This window comes from Sinocyclocheilus grahami, unplaced genomic scaffold (genome assembly GCF_001515645.1).
Source record: "Sinocyclocheilus grahami isolate Dianchi unplaced genomic scaffold, SAMN03320097.WGS_v1.1 scaffold177.1, whole genome shotgun sequence".
Lineage (NCBI taxonomy): Eukaryota > Metazoa > Chordata > Actinopteri > Cypriniformes > Cyprinidae > Sinocyclocheilus > Sinocyclocheilus grahami.
The window spans coordinates 256,696-271,957 of record NW_015505356.1 but is presented as its reverse complement, the minus strand read 5'-3'; the positions used below and the strand labels follow the sequence as shown (position 1 = coordinate 271,957).

General features: G+C 40.4%; 1 protein-coding gene across 5 annotated transcripts in view; it reads left to right on the top strand.

Annotated features, from left to right (window-relative positions):
* Positions 1 to 15,262, top strand: part of LOC107593909 (serine/threonine-protein kinase WNK3-like) — a 60,855-nt gene that overhangs the window by 39,359 nt on the left and 6,234 nt on the right. For 2 of the 5 annotated variants that reach the window (XM_016283795.1, XM_016283792.1), the window contains exons 11-22: positions 7 to 3,300; positions 3,740 to 3,780; positions 3,889 to 4,018; positions 4,111 to 4,227; positions 4,341 to 4,442; positions 4,724 to 4,772; positions 4,975 to 5,127; positions 5,337 to 6,928; positions 7,790 to 8,039; positions 11,574 to 11,656; positions 14,111 to 14,439; positions 14,521 to 14,756. In XM_016283795.1, coding sequence (XP_016139281.1) covers positions 7 to 3,300; positions 3,740 to 3,780; positions 3,889 to 4,018; positions 4,111 to 4,227; positions 4,341 to 4,442; positions 4,724 to 4,772; positions 4,975 to 5,127; positions 5,337 to 6,928; positions 7,790 to 8,039; positions 11,574 to 11,656; positions 14,111 to 14,439; positions 14,521 to 14,756 — 6,376 coding nt within the window. The remainder of the gene's footprint in view (positions 1 to 6; positions 3,301 to 3,739; positions 3,781 to 3,888; positions 4,019 to 4,110; positions 4,228 to 4,340; positions 4,443 to 4,723; positions 4,773 to 4,974; positions 5,128 to 5,336; positions 6,929 to 7,789; positions 8,040 to 11,573; positions 11,657 to 14,110; positions 14,440 to 14,520; positions 14,757 to 15,262) is intronic. The other 3 variants (XM_016283793.1, XM_016283794.1, XM_016283796.1) reach the window with 3 other exon arrangements.

The window sequence follows — 15,262 nt, the reverse complement described above, 5'->3', positions numbered from 1 at the left end:
CACCAGCCCCTTCCACCATACTCAACAGATGTTATATCCTCGCAAATGTTACACTCCAGACCCACTGATGCCTCCACTCCCCACAGTTCTGTTGTACAGTCACAGTCATACATCCCCCCAGTATCACCCCAGGCACCCATGACTGTCCTCACATCCTCCATCCCGGCTGGAGAACCCATAGCATCAGCAGGCAACATCATACCACCTATGCAGACCCAAACTACTATTGCTCCTGTACAACCCATTGATGTTTTGCCCCAGCAAACTATTGTTAAGACGCAACAGCAGGTGATGTCAGAATTGCCCGGAACGTTGCAACTGAACATTCAGCACCAGACAGTATTGTTGCCACAGCAAACAGATCATGTTCAACAAATGGCGGTTTTGTTACAACAGCCACAGCGTGTAGAACAACCCCAGGTGGTTCTGCAGGAACAGCCACCACATTCCAGTGCATCTCAGCAGCCATATATCCCATTGCCACAGCAGAAACCGCAAACAATGACCAACCCACAGCAAAGTGATCTACAACAGCAGGTGTACATACAGCAAACTGCAAGCAAACCCCAACAGCAAGTTGTGATACAGCAGCAAGTTCTGCAGCATCAGGCATCAGTACAACAACCCCCAGTGGAACAATATCAACATCAGACTCAGCAACAGCTGGCACAGCAAGTTTATTTGCACCAAATGGCTGAATCACAAGAGCAAAACATGGTAAAGACCTTTGTACAACAGCCGCCAGTACTTCAAACAATCCAGCAGCCATTGCAATTGACAGAGCAACAACAAAAGCAACTTCTGATTAGGCAACAAATGGAGCAGCAACAGAAGGCTGTTTTGCAAAACCAAATGGAGAAACAACATCAACAGCAAGTTTATATTCAGCCACCACAGCAGCAACAAGTTGAACAGAAACAAATTCTTCTGCAGCAACAACAAAACTTGGCGGTACAGCAACAGATCGAGCAACAGCAGCAAGCTTTACAGCAACAAAAGCAAATAGAACAGCAGCAAAAGGCCATTTTACAGCAACAGGTGGAACAGCAAAGACAACAGCAACAGGCTTTATTTCAGCAACAGCAACTGGAGCAACAACAAGCAATATTGCAGCAGCAGCAGCGTGAACAACAACAGGCTCTTCTGCAGCAACAACAATTGGAACAGCAAGCTTTGCTACAACAACAGCAGCAACTCCAGTTAAAGCAGCAACAAGCTATTTTACATCAGCAACAGTTAGAACAGCAACAGCAGGCTTTGTTTAAACAGCAGCAACAACAACAGTTGGAGCAACAGCAAGCTCTTTTACAGCAGCAGCAGCAACAAGCACTCATTCAGCAGCAGCAACAGTTAGAGCAAAAAGTGCTGCTACAGCTGCAACAGCAACAACAAATCGAACAGCAACAAACCTTATTACGCCAGCAGCAGCAGTCTCAACCGATAGAGAAACATGTTCTCCAGCAACAGCCGCAACTACACAAGCCGACAGATCAACAATTGCAACAGCAGATATTTGAACAACAGACCGAGCAGCAACAACAGACGTTGCTTCAACAAAGAGAGTCACAGATGCAGCAACATCTTCTGATGCAACAACACCAGATTGAATTACAGCGACAACAAGCCGAAAAACAACTGCAACAAGTTTTATTGCAGCAACAACATTTGGAGCAACATGCTACTCTGGCAGATCACAGCAGGCAACAGCAAGCAACCCTAGTGAAAGAACAGCCTCCGGAGATGGTCCAGCAGATTAGCCAAATGCAGCACTCTCAACAAATGGTGCCCCCACAACCTCAGCCCCATCTTGCTCAACAACAAACTGAACAACAACATGTCTTGATTCAGCAGCAACAAGCTGTCCTCCCCCAGGCATCGCACAGACCATCTCTGGTAGAGTTACAGGTTCCAACCCTGGTTCAAGCAGTATCAAAAATGGTTAGCACTCAAATACCTAGTCAAGTTCCAGCCCCAGTACTCATCAAGCAACAGATACCACCACAGATGTCAGCTCAACCTTCAGCGCAAGTTCAGATCCAAAGTCAAGGGGAGCCTGCGATTTATGGTCAGATTCCCTTGCAGACTCAAAGTCATCCTGCACCACAGTCAATGGGAGGCCATATTCAAGCAGGCCAACTGCAAGTTACACACCCAACCCAACAAATCACATCTCCAACACAGGTTCCTACACCACAACCCATTCATTCTTTTGTCCCGACTCCAACACAAATGGTCTCACAAGGGCAGCAAACCCTTCCATCCCAATCTCAGTTTGTACCACCTCAAGCTGCAGCTTCTCTCCAGTGTCAAGTTGCAGTAGGGTCAACTACTCCTGCACCTCTTGTGCATGCTACAGCGCCGGCTGCTTCTACACTTCTACCGACACAATATGCTCAAGCACCTGTTGCTTCGCAAACCATCCAGTCTGTTCAGCTAGACCTCACACAATCTGTGAAACAACAGCAATATCAGCAAGCAGTACTGTCTCCTGTGTCACTTGCACCTACCATCAACCCAATGACCACTTCATCAACACAGTGCTATTTACAACAGACAAACCAATCTCAAATGCAGGCCCAGGCTCCACCAGTTATCCAAGCTCTGCAACAACCAGTAAGTGTGGCCTCAATGCAGACAGTCTTGCAGCCCATGCCTCCAGTGCAACCTCAGGCTACCCAACAGTATGAGCCGCAGCTGCCTCAAACCCACCATCTGCAGCAACAGCAACCCCTCCACCATCAGCATCAGGCCCAACCTGTGCAGCAGCTTCTGCCACTTAATGCTGTCCTACCACAAGATCTCCACCAACAACCTAGTCAGCCTCAACCTGTAATCCAACATATGCTCCCGATTCACATTACACCCAGTCAGGTACCTCAGACCCAAGCTAGAACAGTTCCTCTGTACAGTCAGGTGGTCTCGGGTCCACCACCCTCCCCACAGAACCAGCAGAAACCAACCCTTCCTGCTCAAACGCACACGCAGACTAGCATGCAGTCTCACATAGAGGCTACTGGGAGTTTCGAGCAGCCTCCTACCTTTATGCCATCACAGATACCCCCAAGTCCATCTCATGCTTCCCTACAGCCCTCTGCCACACTCCCAGCCCTACAACCAGCTGTCCCAGTTTCAGAAATTCCTGTCACAGTGGAGGCACAGCTAACCCAGGCAAGGCCTGCTGACATGATCCCTGCTTCTCCTCCTACTGTCAGTGCTTCACAGTCCCATGACTCTAATGGATCTGTGTTGCCCACCACCTCGCTGGCAGAAAGTGACGCTGCATTGCTGGGCATTGCTCAGGTACAAAAGCACATTAAATCAGTTTCAGATATACCGTGTTGCACGATAGCAGTGAACATCTTTGACCAGTGAATATGGCAATATATAAAAGTGACCCATTTAAGTGAATGTGAGGATTCAGCAGAACATGTTAATAAGGGTAGTAGGCAAACAAACATCGATCTCTTCTAACTATAACTTGAGATGCAAGACCCACAACTTTAACACTTCTTAACACCTGCAAAACCAAAGTTAAACTTGCAAAAATCAAACTTACAATTTAATCGTAACAGTTTTGTTTTTGGTTTACACATACTCTGCCATTGTTCTTATGGAATTTTTTATGTTATTTTATTTTTTGTATATCTCATTACATAATTGATATTTTGTCTTTTGTTTTTCTGTTGGTATGTGGTTGTTCTTGTGTATTTGTTTGTTTGTCTTTCCTCTGGCTTAACAGGAGAGCCTAAATCAGTCTGCCAATATGGGTTCTTCATCAGGGTAAGCAGTTGTGTGTATTCTTATTTGACTTTGTTTTTCTTATTTGAATTTTGTAATACATTTAACAACATGCTCTGTGAATTGGTTTTAAATCTTTTATAAATCCAGCTCTGCTCCTGCCAATGGAGATGAGACCCAATCGCTGTGGGCCAGTGGAAAACAAGATAAGGTAAAATCTCAGAGGAGATCATCCTGTCAAAAAGCTGAAAAAACTCATTTTCAGCTGAGCATGTTGCAGGTATGTAAATCACTATATTCATATTTTCTGCACTTCACTTTTTATTTCAATATAAACTGAATCCTATTATGAACACCTACTCTGTGTTGTAGGTCTCAGGCACAGGGGACAACATGGTAGAGTGTCAGCTGGAGACTCACAGCAACAAGATGGTCACATTCAAGTTTGACATTGAAGGAGATGCACCTGAGGACATTGCAGATTATATGGTGAAATATGTTCAGCAGCTAGTTCATTTGCTTTTTGAGAAACGTATTAAGATAATTTTTGCTTTAGAAGTTTGTCTACGCTAGTTAATTTCTTAACAATGTGTTTTGTGTAGGTGGAGGAGGATTTTGTCCTTGAGCCTGAGAAAGAGAAATTTGTTGAGGAGCTGAGAGCTATAGTGAAGAAAGCTCAAGGAATACTAAGCACTCACTCACAGGTCTGTCATTCACAACTGTATTGTTGTTGGAAATTGTCATTTTTGGATAAACTATTCCTTTATGTAGCTCTGGTGATTTTTTTTTTACTTTATGAAAGATACAAAGTATTGTTTTTTGTGTACTTTGATGAATAGAAAGTTCAAAAGTTATTTATTTAAAATATAATTTTGTAAAGTCTGATCAATTTAATGTGTCTTTGCTGAATAAAAGTATTAATTACTTTTTTTTAAAAATAGTGTATGTTTGGTTTATTTATAATTTAAATTTTTGTTTGTCTCAGACTGGGTCCTTGGAGCAAATCCATGTGAGCACCCCATCCAGTGCAACAAGTGAGTTTAACAATCTGATCTTCTCACAAATAAAGCAGAAGAATAAAGTTAAGGGTTAAAGTTGCATTGACTTTGTAACTTCTGTATCTTTTTATCTTGATTCAAATAAAAATGTATAGCAACCAAGACTTGTTAATTTTACACTGTTATTACAGGTAGTAGTAAAATAACTAATTCTGTGCTATTCTCCCATTTGCCGAAGTGGATTCAGCCCCTCAGTCTTCCCCAGTGGGTCGCTGGCGATTCTTCATTAACCAAACCATTCGCCATCGTGACTCTCACTCCAACCAGGGAGCTTCCACTCCCCCTCCAGTGGGAGAGACCCGAGTTCCCAAGTCCACAGAAACAGAGAAAGGTAGAGAATTCACTGTGACACATTATTTTTGGCCTGGAGTGAAATTTTAAATTGAAATGACCTACGTAATCCAAACTAGAATGGATTGAGAACATTCCTACTGTTAGCTTTCAATTAAAATAGAGATATAGTGATGATAATTATTACGAATAATGATTATTATCTTGACAACTATTGATTATTCTACTCTCTGTCTAATGTATTATCAGATCATGAGAGCCATCAGCGCTCAGAGTCTTTTGCTGGCATAGCAACTTCCCCAAGTTCTTCACTGTCTGCATCCTCTCCTCCAGTCTCTACTGTATCCGCTCCTGCATCCATGTCAGCTTCGGCTATTGCTGCCCAAAAAGATGTAACACGCGCTGCCTTGCCAACAGTAGAGCAACTCTCCTCCGCTACCCTGACTGCAGGCCCAATCCCTGTCATGGCCTCCAGCACCTCTGCTGCTCCTTTCCCTGCAGTCGCGGCCCTCATTGGCTCCAGCGTGGACCAAGGAAAAGCTGCAGGTAAAGGTGAGGGTGAACAGCCCCTCTCTACCTTATCTATTTATGGGACTCCTTCAGCGTCGCTAGTGACCCACGCTGATCCTTCACCGCAACTTCTACCACAAACCCAAATGGCACCCTTTCAGACACCAGATGTACTTCAACAAACCCAGGCACTACAGTCAGCAATGGCCACCACTGAACAAGCTCAGAAACAGCCAGTGTGCCAGGTCGCTCCACAGTCACCAATACTCCAGCCTAGCGAGTCAAAAACACTATCACAGTCAATGCCAATGGAGATGGTACCTTCGCAGGGAGGTCTTCCAGCTGCCCAAGTTCAGCAGGTTCCTCACCAACAAGTACCAATTGAATCTCAACAGCCGGCGACCGCTTTCTTGCAGCAACACAGCCTTCAAACAGCCACTGCTGAGCAGATCCAACAGCACAAGGTAGAACAGAATGTGTCTCAAGAAACCACAGCGATACTGACCATGCATCTACAGCATGGCCTCCAGACCCAGGATCCCCAACAGCTTCGATTTCCATTTCAACCAGTGATCCCGCAGCAGCTTCCCGCTGAGCAAACGCAGATGTTATTTCAGCAGGTACCGCATGATATGGCACCTATGACACAAACCGCAGTGCCTCCGGCTGTGCAGAAGCAGGCGTCTATCCAGCAGTCGGAGTCTGAGCTGTCCACAGGTGAAGACACTGTCAGCCATTCCGCCCCACCCCATCCCACTTCGGACACCTCTCTCCCACCCCTGCCGCTCTCTGAAACGGCTCTGCCTGCCATCTCCCATACTTTCACGCCCTCTCCAGCCCAGCCCTCCTCGGTAGCAGAGTCAGACAGTGAAGGCCCACCCAAAATTGAGTTTGTGGACAACCGGATCAAGACATTGGATGAGAAGCTGAGGACTCTTCTGTATCAGGAACACAGTGGTAGTGGGGCAGCACTGGGAAGTGGCTCCACCAGCGGCTCTGCTCCTGTTCCCAGCTCCACCTCGGGATCTGCTGCGGCCTCCACCGCAGTTGACGAGTTTTCAGAGCACCCCAACACATTCTTCGCTCCTCCTGCAACTTCTTCAGACACCTCCCCCCTCTCCACCTCTTCCACCACCTCCTCCACCACCCCTCGCTCTTCCTCCACCTCTCCGGATGGAGAGCGGGAGAGAGCAGGTGAGGAGGAGACAATCCCATCTGCTGTGCAACGCCAGCCTGCCTCATCCTTCTCCTCTGCATCCCCTCCATGCTCTCTCGTTTCCCCTCCACAGGAGCCTGGATCCCCGAAAGTACACAGTGAATCATTTATAAGTGTAAGTAGAGTGTGTTTATCTCACTAAAAACAGATAAATGACATGATGCTATTTTATTCAAAATTCAATAAAAATGCAGTTCATACATACAAATGGTGAATACACCTCTTCTATCGTGAACATGTTTTTTTTTATCTCTGTATTAAAATTCATTTCGTTTTTCTTTTTGGGCAGGAGGATAAAGTAGAAAATGTCAGGGTAATACAAAAAAAAATTAATTATTTTAAAAATTAAAATAATGACGTTTGTAGTTAACAAATGTTATTACTATTTACTATAAAAAATAAACAACTGCTTATTGATATATTTTTTTAAAACTCTACAGAAACTCCCCCAGAGGAGAATCTACAAAACTCATTGCTGACTCCAAAAACCTTTTTCAAATTAGTTAAAATAATCTAGTGCAACTAACATGAAACATGCAAGGAAAAGCACATAAAACAGGAAATGATATCATTGAGAGGACCCCTGCAGACTTGACTCTGTGTCAGTTCATTTAAGGTCTTTTTATGACAAGACAAAGACTAGGTTAGTTCAGGTTGTAAAATGTGATTGTGGTGTGACTCCCCTAAAACGTACTATTATTTTATTCATGATTATATAAATTCCTTTTAAAATAAATGTAAAAACTTTTTTTGTGAATTAAAATGTATGCACTCACATGTTTTCAGTGAAAATATGCTTGTAATTTTTACTTGGTTACATCACATGACTTGTTTAGAGTCATTCAATTTAAAATTTTATATAAAATGGAAAAAACTGTTTCTAAAATTATGGTGTAATTTATTTAAGATTTGTTTCAGCCATTTCTCCGCACTTCTTAAATTTGTTTCCCTCCTCTTGTTCACATGTGGTGTCCAGGCTCCCCCTTCCCTCACTGAAAGCTCCACCCTTGGAGATGTTCTGTTGCCTTCCTCTTCTCAGCCGCCTGTCCCCCTGTGGCCTGGACAACAGCAGCACTATGAAGGAGGTGGATATTTTGGCCTAAACCTGACATGTCCTAGTATCAGAAATCCTGTTAGCAAGAAATCCTGGACTCGAAAATTCAAAAGCTGGGCATGCAAACTGCGCCACTCCGCCAGCTTGTTCAAGAAGCCCAGAGTCCAGCAAGGTAGTGTCCGCAGGAAGCGCGCAAGAGAGAGCGAGTGAGGGGTGTGGGTGGGCACTGACCTAAAACAAATGTTTAGTTAAACATAATGTAGCCAAATGAATGTAGCTGACTCTTACCTTGCTAGATAGGGATTTCTTTGTAATTGTAATTGGTAAAAACACTGTTAGAATTAATAATTAATCATTAATCCTAATAGTTCTTCCGTGGAGACATGGTTGTTGCTGTGTTTAGTCTGTACTGAAATCATTACATCACCTAGCCATACATTTTTCTTGCTTTAGTTTTTGTTTTAACTGAATTGCTCTGCTGTACATTAACGTTTGTGTTGTAGCCTCCTTTTCGTTTTGTCTGCATGGGTTACCCAGGGGTAAGAACAGAGGAGTGTAGAAAGGGGAGAGAATCTAAGAGGGATAACCCTTGTGCATCGCACCTGTATCCGAGTCTCCAGTCCCACCATATGCAGTGCTGTATTGCAGTGCCTGCGCCCCTCACCTTCCTGCACCCTGGCTCACTCACCCAGAGCACCTGCAATCGCAAAATAGCACACTTGTTTATAAGCGACATGGACCAGAGTCTGAAGTTTGCACCTGTTAATTTGTTATTTGCAGGGGTGCACATAAGTGGTCCGCAGGTGTGCATGCGCGACCAAAATAAAAAATGCGCTGTGTAAATAAGTTCTGACAGCGCATTTGCGTACCGACATGGTTGACAGCTGTTAATGCACAATTGCCATTTTAGATCGACAAACTGTACTGTATAAGATTTCTATTCAAAAGCATAAATCGAGGCTACCCGCTGCCATTTTCAAAGCACGATGCAAAACTGTGACATTTCATTCACTGATGCTCTTCAGTGGGCAGCACTAAACCCGGAAGTGCATATACTTACTTGCCGGCAACCCGCCAAAATAAAAGCCTTCTGATTTAAAGTTGAAAATGATGAAAATTTATATAAAAAGTTATATTATATTATAATTTTATTTTTAAGTTGACTATAAAATAATTGTATTTGTATTTAATACTCCCTTTTTATTTTAAAATATAATAGTTTTATTACACTTTATTATTTTGTTTATTATTTAATAAAAAAAATCTAACGAAAGGAAGTGCAATAATATCACTATTATTAATTAATTTTTTATAGTTATATATAATGGGTCACACTATGTGCAGTGTGAGGACCAAACCAAATCTCCAGGTTCTCTTATGAGAACCAGGCTGAAAAACTTATGTGCACCCCTGGTTTTTTGTTTAGTAAATGAAGAGGCATGAAACTAGATGCCATGCCAATACATATTGTTCGTAGGTTTCTGTCCATTCTAATGCAAAAATAACAGCTTTTTAATATAAAGAAATTAATCTGGCCACATGACATTTTAGAATTTACATTTTATGTACCATTAACACTGAAGCTTTAGCAAGTAAGTCATTTCGATGTCTATTTTTCAGATGAAGGTTTTTATTTCTCCCAGAGCTTTAGATCAGTGGTTCTCAATTCCAGTCCTCACATACCAAATCCATTGAAGTTTACTTCAATTTGGGAGATTCATTCATGGATTTGCGCTACGCCACGGCCCGCAGCGTCTTCACACAGACAAAACTTACTAGAGAAGTGTGACATAATATAGCTCTATAAATAAATACAATTGAAATTAACTTCTCGCGCACTCCCTTCGAACTGGAATCATGGTAGAATATCCTGTGATGTCCACTTCGCAGGGCACTTACGGTCGAACAGAACAAATGTCTGAAGTGATGAGAGATCCATACAAAATGTGCAGAGCGGTGGTACGTGAGGACTGGAATTGAGAACCACTGCTTTAGATTATATTCTGTTCTTTCCTTCCTGGGTAGATTTTTGAAAGGTTTTATTTTCTAGATTTTTTGCATGTCCATGGGTATGTTTGGAATGGAGTACTAGCATACTGCTGTCCTTGCAGTGTGAAACGGTGCACAGTATGCACTGATACATTTTAAAACTTGTCACAATTGTTACATGTTGCTCTACCCTTCTAAAGTGTGGGGTCAGTAAGACTTTTATCAAAAGTTTCAAAGAAGTGCTGTTCATCAACGAATCCTAAAAAAATATTTTACAAATATAGTGAATATAATGAAATAGAAAGAATGTTATACAGTGTGTAATTATTTTATATATAATTTTAAATTATAGGAAATTGTATAAGTTTCTTGAACATTAAATCAGCATAGTAGAAAGCAGAATGATTTCTGTAGGATCATGTGACACTGAAGACTGGAGTAATGATGCTGAAAATTCAGCTTTGCCATCACAGGAATAAATTATATTTCAAAATACATTCAAATAGATACATTGTAATAATATTTCATGATTTTACTGTATTTTTGGTTAAATAAATGCTGCCTTGCCTTGTAAATCTTACAGACCCTAAACTTTTCAGTGGCATCTCAAAATTAAATTATCTTAATTTTGTAGTAAAAATGGCAGTCTAATCACGAGTGAGCAAAACATTAATGTGTTAAAATAAAAATAAGATCAATAACTATTTTATTACCTTTTATTACTTAAAAACTGGAGATTTGCATTCTGTGCACAGTATATATACTTAGATATTTACGTAGTCACCAAAATGTGCAGCATACAACCAGAGAACACTAAAAGGAATACTGTATCATACTGCTTATACCAATTTATCTGGATGTTCCATGAATAAGTATGCATATACTTATAAATAAACATTTGCATACTGTGCAAAATATATACATACATATATATATATATATATATATATAAAATATTTAGTATGAGTAATACGGTAGTATGCCATTCTTAACATACCCTAAATGTAATATACTGTAGCTTCAGTCCAAAACAACAGAGCAATAGTTTTTATCAGTGTATATGTGTTTTGTGTATCATGAAAAGCACATTAAGACCATCATCAACTAGAAATAGTCCCTGGAATGTTTCTGTATACACACTCTGAACACACAGTAGATGTAGATAATTCACACATGCTGACTGGAATCACTGTTGCTCTCTAGGCAGTGATGTTAGAATGACAGATGAATGCAATCGTATGAGTGTGGATGGATGGGGGCATATTACTTGTGTTTATTATTCTCTCATGTTTTAGAAGTTGTACTGCAGAGATTGTTCTTTCATGAACTGGTTTTACTGTTTGTTAAAACTGCTCCCTGCCACCCTTCCCCACACCCATTCCCCATCCACTCAGCATGACGTTTGAGATAATCATATTCTCATTCATGTCCACCGACTCCCAGTGATGGTGTAATTTGCCATGCTGACTCTAATCTTACCATGTGGACATGCATGGATGCTTGTTAGTCAAAGATCTCTTGTGTGCTTGAGTTATTAATGCCAGCTCTCTGTGACTGTGTCTCTTGTGTGTTTGTATTGTCTGTTTGTTCGTGTGCCTATTTGTTTTTGTTTTTTTAATACCAAATACACTGTGTTTTCTGTATGTTCTCATTTCATTTTACTATTGTCATTGTCTTCCCTCGTCTTTGCGTCTCTCTCTTTATTCTTCTTGATAAGATGGCAACTTAAGCCAGGGGATGAAGGAGGAGAGGGAGGCATGTACAAATGACCAACCCTGCTCACGCAGAGGCCGTTTCCAGGTACTGCCATTATTCACCAAGTATTCTCGTTTTGCAAAGGCTTAACCTTTCCAGTAGCTTGTCAGACAGGAAGAACTTTAAACATAGAGACAAAGCCACATTCTCTATATATGTGACCCTGGATCACAAAACCAATCATAAGTAGCACTGGTATATTTGTAGCAATAGTGAAAAATACATTGCATGGGTCAAAATTATCGATTTTTCTTTTATGCCAAAAATCATTAGAATATTAAGTAAAGATTTTATGTTCCATGAAGATATTTTGTACATTTTCTATGATAAATATATAAAAACTTCCTTTTTGATTGGTAATATGCATTGCTAAGAACTTCATTTGGACAACTTTAAAGGCGATTTTCTCAATATTTTAATTTTTTTGCACCCTCAGATTCCAGATTTTCAAATAGTTGCATCTCAGCCAAATATTGTCCGATCCTAATAAACCATACATCAATGGAAAGCTTATTTATTCAGCTTTCAGATGATGTATAAATCTCAATTTCAAAATCTCAGAAATGGATAACATTTGTTTTTTTGTTTTTTTCACCAACTGAAAAACGTGTTTGATTTAACAAAAGATGTGCATTAAGTGTAGAATTTATGTATATTGTTATGCAGCCAAAGAGAATGAAGGGAAATAGTGAAGTCACATCTGTCTCGTCTAAACCAGCTAAATGAGTAGTGTTTTCTGGATAGTTTCATCAGTATGCTGCATCAACCATGCACAAAATATGCATAAACTTATTTGTAGCATCATCATTAATAATTACAAATGTAGACTGCCATTCAAAGGTTTGGGATCAGTATAATTTTTTTGTGTGTGTTTTTGAAAAATCTCTTAATCTCACCAAGGCTGCATTTATTTGTTTAAAAATACAGTAAAACCGTAACATTGTGAGATTGTATTGCAATTTTTATGTATTTATTATATTTTATATAGGTTAAAATGTAATTTATTCCTGTGATGGCAAAGCTGAATTTTCAGCCACCATTATTTCAGTCTTCAGTGTCACATGATCCTTTAGAAATCATTCTAATATGCTGATTTGGTGTACAAGAAACATTTCTTATTATCAGTGTTGGAAACAGTTGTGCTGCATAATATTTTTATTATATTTATAATATATTTATATTGGAAACCAATTAATGTTTTAGGATTTTGTGATGAAGGTCATTTCAAAAGGTTAGGAATTTGAAATCTTTTGTAACAGTAGTGTATATAAAATCGATAATAATTTGCTTCCGCCATGATTGTTTAAATGACTCTTCTAAATTGGAAATTAAAAACTTGGGTTTTAAAAAAAAGTCCTGGTGTTTATGTGCTTATATCATGAACAAGAACAACAACATTCCAACATGACGTGAATGTCAGAATGTGTGATCCTGTTGTGGATGCGCTCTTCCCATAACAACGCGCTGAAACACGGCAACTAAACCCAAAGAATTCACAACGTTTTATTATAATAATGTTCTCATTAGAATGTTATATACACAACATTCCCAATCATAGTTATTAATGTTGTGCACTGCTGTTTGAGCTGCGTGCGCTGAGCTAAAGATGATCACCGGTAAACTGAAGCGCTCTTTTAACTTAACCAAACGCATTCTATATGAGATCAATCAGATATACATCAAATAAACACAATATTACAACGTACAATTGCACAAAAGGCTGCAAACGAACAGCGCGCATCTGAAGTGTCTCTGAAGGAAATAATGCATTATTTATTGGCTTTAAGATATCGGCCAAATTTTCTTATCAGGCCGATACCGATAACAGAAAAAATGAGCATTTATCGGCCGATACCGATATGGCGGCCGGTATATCGTGCATCCCTAGTTAAAATGTAATTTATTCCTGTGATGGCAAAGCTGAATTTTCAGCCACCATTATTTCAGTCTTCAGTGTCACATGATCCTTTAGAAATCATTCTAATATGCTGATTTGGTGTACAAGAAACATTTCTTATTATCAGTGTTGGAAACAGTTGTGCTGCATAATATTTTTATTATATTTATAATATATTTATATTGGAAACCAATTAATGTTTTAGGATTTTGTGATGAAGGTAATTTCAAAAGGTTAGGAATTTGAAATCTTTTGTAACAGTAGTGTATATAAAATCGATAATAATTTGCTTCCGCCATGATTGTTTAAATGACTCTTCTAAATTGGAAATTAAAAACTTGGGTTTTAAAAAAAAGTCCTGGTGTTTATGTGCTTATATCATGAACAAGAACAACAACATTCCAACATGACGTGAATGCACTAAAAGTTAGATAAAAATCATGAGAGCATTGAACAAAAACATTATTTTTTTCCCCTAAAGTATGATGCTTAGTTGGTGGCGTTTACACTTTTGTTATATGTACTGTATTGTGATTACAGTTGACACAAATAATTTAAACTTGAAGTGAAGTATCAGCTGTTCCCATTCTCTTTTCTCATAGGTGATTCCAGTGTCCCAGTCTGCAGAGCCTCTTCCAACACAGGAAGCTTCACCAAGCGAAGGGATCACACAAAGAAAAGTTGGGCGTTTCTCAGTCACCCAGGCCGAACAGAGAGAGGAGCATTTGACAGACAGCTCCCCCGTGTCACCTGACCTTGAGCGTGAGAGGAGAAAATCTAAAGGAAAAGATGGCGAGAAAGAGGACAAGAGAACTACAGCACTCAGCCACCCATCCAGAAGTCATGCACACTCGCCTCAGGGCAGCAGTGACGATGAGAGCGAGGTGGAGGATGAAGATTTGAGGAGAGAACTCCACATGCTGAGAGAGAAGTGAGAGAAGTTGAATTCTGCAGTGCTGTTTAACTTTTCCTCTCTTCCTATCCTGATACTTCCTCTCTTTTATCTTTGTAGACACATCAAAGAGGTGGTGTCCCTGCAGGCACAGCAGAACACAGAGCTGCAGGATTTGTACAGGCAGCTCCGCTCTCTTAAAGACCACAGACAGCCTCTGTCCATGACGCTGCCCCGGACCTCTCCTCTGCCCACCGCACCCATCGCCATCTCCCCGCGCAGACCCCGACCCGCCAAACCCAGGCTTCGCCCCCGACCCCACTCTCACATGGATAACAACGGAGTCACACACCAAGGTAATTGTACTGCCATATTAGAGAGAGAGTTAGAATAAGCATATGTTTGTTAGTTTTATGCTGTTTTAACCGTATTGACCCGAATATAAGACGATGTTTTTTTCTTGGAAATACATCTGAAAAAATGCAGTCGTCTTATATTCAGGGTCTAGACTTTGACATGTCAATAATACACCCACAACAATAGGTGGCGCCAAATACGCATAAAACGAGTGTGCCATGAAATACGTAATGTAATGCGTGTTGTAAAGATCAAAAGAGTAAAAAACAAAAGAAAAGCTTACAGCTGCATGAGACGTGACTCACGTCAGCCTGATGGGACCAAACTCCCTTTGTGATTTTAAAACGTAAGACAGTACCCAGATTTGAAGACTACAGTAAGATTTAACTTCTACTGTTAATAAGATTTTGGTTGGCTACTATTTGATGGATAGCCTAAATGTCCTAATTCAGATGGGTTACCTGATTAATTTTTTTAATGGTATATCAAAAAGTGTATATTTTTT